The sequence below is a fragment of the Brachypodium distachyon genome, chromosome 3 (assembly GCF_000005505.3).
Source record: "Brachypodium distachyon strain Bd21 chromosome 3, Brachypodium_distachyon_v3.0, whole genome shotgun sequence".
NCBI classification, from domain to species: Eukaryota; Viridiplantae; Streptophyta; class Magnoliopsida; order Poales; family Poaceae; genus Brachypodium; species Brachypodium distachyon.
The window spans coordinates 35,167,596-35,171,503 of NC_016133.3; the positions used below are offsets into that span (position 1 = coordinate 35,167,596).

Below are 3,908 nucleotides of genomic sequence, written 5' to 3' on the forward strand. Positions count from 1 at the left end.
TTTTATCGGCTGAGAGAAGTGTGAAGTTCGTGAGGGGGATAGACATCAGAATCATACGAGTCATGCGTTAGCTAATATTGCTCGTGTTGAGCAACGTATGGCTGTGTGGTTGGGTTCTGGCCCACCCTCTGTGGTGGAGCTGGTTCTCCAAGATTGTAATGATTAATTCTACTGTATCCACTTTTATTGAAAAAAAAATATATATATTGCTCCATAGACAGCCCAGGAACGTGTCTTCTGATCAGTACGTTGGACGTAGTCACGTAGCGATGGTTATCTTTGTTCTCCTTGTGACCGGCCAGGTGACATGACTTGGGAGGGACCTAGTTAATTCGGATTGAAACATTTTGACAGTGCCGCCGATGACCAGAAAAAAGAACTTTTCCCATTTTGATACTTGATAGTGGCGCCAAAAGATCGAGACGTTGCATAAAACTGCTGGCCATCGAAGCTGGACTACATTTCCAGGTTGCCATATGACCATCCAATTTCCAGCCCACGAGAGCGAACTGAACCAGTGTTCTCTGTCGTCCTTAGCCCATTGATTCATACAACATTGAGGATGCGGCCTGTCAGCACCAAGAGACGTCGAACCGAAGCCCACTACGAACCTACGGTACAGTACACTGCCGGCCCACGAGTTATCTGGGCTGTGGATGGACCTTCCGCGTTTGGGACACAGCCATTCATCATCATCCTCTCAAAAAAAAAAGCAACTCATCATCACGACCGGTACATTCTCCACGTTATATTTCTCGTCAGAATATAATTTTTGTTCCGAAAGAAATTCATAAGCACAAACAACAGCTTCCGTCTGCGAATAATATATGCTGTTCATCTCTGGTTCTTCTCGATCAGATAATTTCCAAGGAGATTATACAACACAATTAATAATCCTTCTCTTACAATGCACCGCCGCCACTTCCCCCTTCTTCCCACCTATCCCTGTACGCGTCGTCCAGAGACCAGATACATCGGAGAGCCCGCTCATACAACTCGCGCCGCCGCGCCTCCAGCTGTGGCTCGCCGACCTGCTCCGCCAGCCAGTCCATGTACTCCACCTGCCGCCGGCGACAGCAGAGAGAATCCCCATCACCATCAGACATCAACAATCAGTCAGCTAAAAATCACGGCATTACTGACCCAATCAGGGACGAGGACGTGCGTGTGGCGGCGGGGCTTCCCGCTCTCCTCCATGCGCCGGCAGTCCTCCCGCACCGCGGCCAGCATGCCCTCGTCGTCCGGCAGGGCCACGCTACCCGACAGCGCCCGCGCCACCCACCTCGACACCAGCTCCAGCGTCTGGAAGATGATGGTCTGCGCTCAGCCCAAACGAGGCGTTGCCGTCAGTTTCTGAATCTCTCAAGTCTGAACACTAGGATTCGCCTGTACCTTTGACGGCAGCCCGACGAAGGAGAGGCCGGGCGCGTATTTCGGAGGGAAGACGTGCTTGTACAGAGGGCTGACGTAGTTGTCGTCCTCGTCGACGGTGAGTTCCTCCAGGTGGTCCAGGAACGGGAAATGGTAGCGGTAGCCTGTGCAGTAGAGGATGATGTCGGCTGCCATCGTTGTGCCTTCACCGAACCGCACTTGGCCGTCATCTTGGATGCAATTCACCTGCTTGGAAGTTGAGACACTGCGTTATTGGCTTCAGACTTGAAAGGGCAGAGGAGAAAAAAGTTCAGAGTTGTGAATTACGGCACCTCTGTGTGCATCCAAACATTTCGGTAGATATCGATCTTCCCCAGCCTGTGCTCGTCATGCCTCGATGCGATGTGCACTTCCTTTGCCACATGCGAGATCTCCCTAGCAATGTCCACTCCGCTGGCGCCTAATCCTACAACAACAACGACCTGCAGAGTGATTGGAACCAATTTGTTCGGAACCAGATTTTTGTGTGTGGAAAATTGTTGCTGTTAAGTAAAGTACCTCATCTCGAAATGGCTCTGGGATGCGGTATCTGTGGCTGTGCATCTGCTTCCCTTGCCAATTTTCAATTCCTGCATCGCGAAATTGAAATTAAGGATGATCTTGTCTGTCTGACAAAAAACTGATAATTTCTAATTTCGTTTCCCTGGTCTGAGTTGAGAAGATCTGGAAGGAAGGGAGGGGGGAAGAAACAGGGCAATCGCGCCTCTCACCAGGGAGCTTGGGCACAAGGGGCACGGAGCAGTGCCCAGTGCACACGACGACGGCGTCGAACACCTCCACGGCCACCTCGCCTTTTTCCAAGTCGCGCCACGCCACGCTCCACCTCTTTTCCTCTTCCACTTCTTCTTCCCCGCCGCCGACGGGCGCCACGCGCAGCACCTCGGCGCGGAGCCTAACGCGCGACGCGACGCCGGATTCATCGGCGAAGGCGCGCAGGAAGGCGAGCACCTCCCGGTGGCCCGGGAACACGCGCGGGTCGCCGGCGAAGACCCCGTCCGCGAGGTCGTGGCCGGAGAAGCCCATGAGCTCGCGCGGCAGGTTGGTGCGCAGCGACGCGTACATGCTGCTGCTGCGCGCTCTGGCCGGCGGTTCGTCGTCGTAGGCCCAGGTGCCGCCCAGGCGGGCCGAGCGCTCGAAGACCGCGACGGCGTGGCCCTCGAGGAGCAGCTCGCGCCCGGCCACCAGCCCCGCCGCGCCCGCGCCCACCACGGCCACCGCCCGCGCGCGCCGCTGCAGCATCGCGGCGCCTGAATCGGCCGGTCTGTACGATCGGTTTCGGTGGGTTCGTGGAGGGGTAGGTGCGGAGGATGGCGTTCACAACAAAATTTGATCGAATCAGTCACTCCTAGTACGTACCACTCTCCATGGTTCCAATGCTGGCCGTGCATGTACGATCTTGATCCAAGGATAAAAAATCTCGTGCATTGAAGCCAACAAAAAGCTCCGACAGATGCATTTATGTCATTGTCATAAAGAAAAAAAAAGATCTGCTGAATTCAATTCGAGGACGATCTCTTGCATCCGGATGAGCCATAAATATGTGCAACCATACAATCCGCCTAAGCATCAAATATGTTTCGTCTTTGCCCAAGAAATAGTCTAAATGAGTTTTTTCTTTTCTTTCTTAGACGTGTATGATTGAGTTGGGTCCGGGCAATCAAGTGGAAGGGCACGTTTAGAAACGGGAGGCAGCAAGAAAGTATTGGGCACCATCATCGAGTCTTCTAGCTCATGTAACTACGAATCCTGAGAAGGGAGAAATAGCTGCCGTGCGCATGATAGAATTAGGCAGCGGCGGCCCAAATACCTCCTCCTTACTAATTGGCCACCTATCTCCCGTGGGCTTGTCCATGTCCATTGTCGTGCCGCATGGGCTTGTCCATCCGTGGGCTTGTCCATCCGTGGGCTTGTCCTGCCTTCCAGGGAGCTTCAGCTGTTGTTTTCGAAGGGCTCACAGATGCAGCACTTCTTGAGGCTTTGGAGTGTAGCAAAGCATTATCACTTGCAGCTGATCTGAACCTTCAATTCATTGCTGTTGCTTCGGACTGTTTGGGAGTAGTAAATGATTTGAAGAACCAGAATTTTAAGAGCTCCTTTGGTGTCATCTTGCGAGAAGTAGAAGAGAAGAGAAAGCTAGTACAGGAGGCCATCTTCGGCCATGAACGGAGGGAAAGCAATAACGAGGCTGATATACTTGCTAAATCAGCCACCTATTTAGATTTGGGTAGACATGTGTGGTTGTTTGATCCACCGGATCATGCATTTTCCCCCAGATTTTTGAATGAATAAAGTCCCCCGTTCCTCTAAAAAAAAAGGTTGTGGGATGGTGTCCAATTTTGTTGTCCTTTTATTTTCGACTGTGATGTCGTCTCTTTTTTTAATTTTATTCAGTGTTTTTGTTGCGCAAAGAGGTGGTTAGATGAAGACGTACTCTTTGGTGCTAATGTTTGTAGTTACCTTAAAGGATTAGCAGTGTT

At 52.0% G+C, this 3,908-nt stretch overlaps 1 protein-coding gene across 1 annotated transcript; it reads right to left on the bottom strand.

The window, feature by feature from the left end:
• Window positions 1-775: 775 nt before the first annotated feature.
• LOC100824706 (flavin-containing monooxygenase FMO GS-OX-like 2) lies at window positions 776-2,857 on the bottom strand. The gene is made up of 6 exons (XM_003572013.4): window positions 2,142-2,857; window positions 1,930-2,000; window positions 1,704-1,853; window positions 1,393-1,617; window positions 1,144-1,317; window positions 776-1,061 (listed from the first exon to the last, which is right to left on the bottom strand). Exons 1-6 carry the CDS (start codon window positions 2,668-2,670, stop codon window positions 903-905), a joined length of 1,308 nt encoding a protein of 435 aa, XP_003572061.1. The 5' UTR covers window positions 2,671-2,857; the 3' UTR covers window positions 776-902.
• Window positions 2,858-3,908: the final 1,051 nt, after the last annotated feature.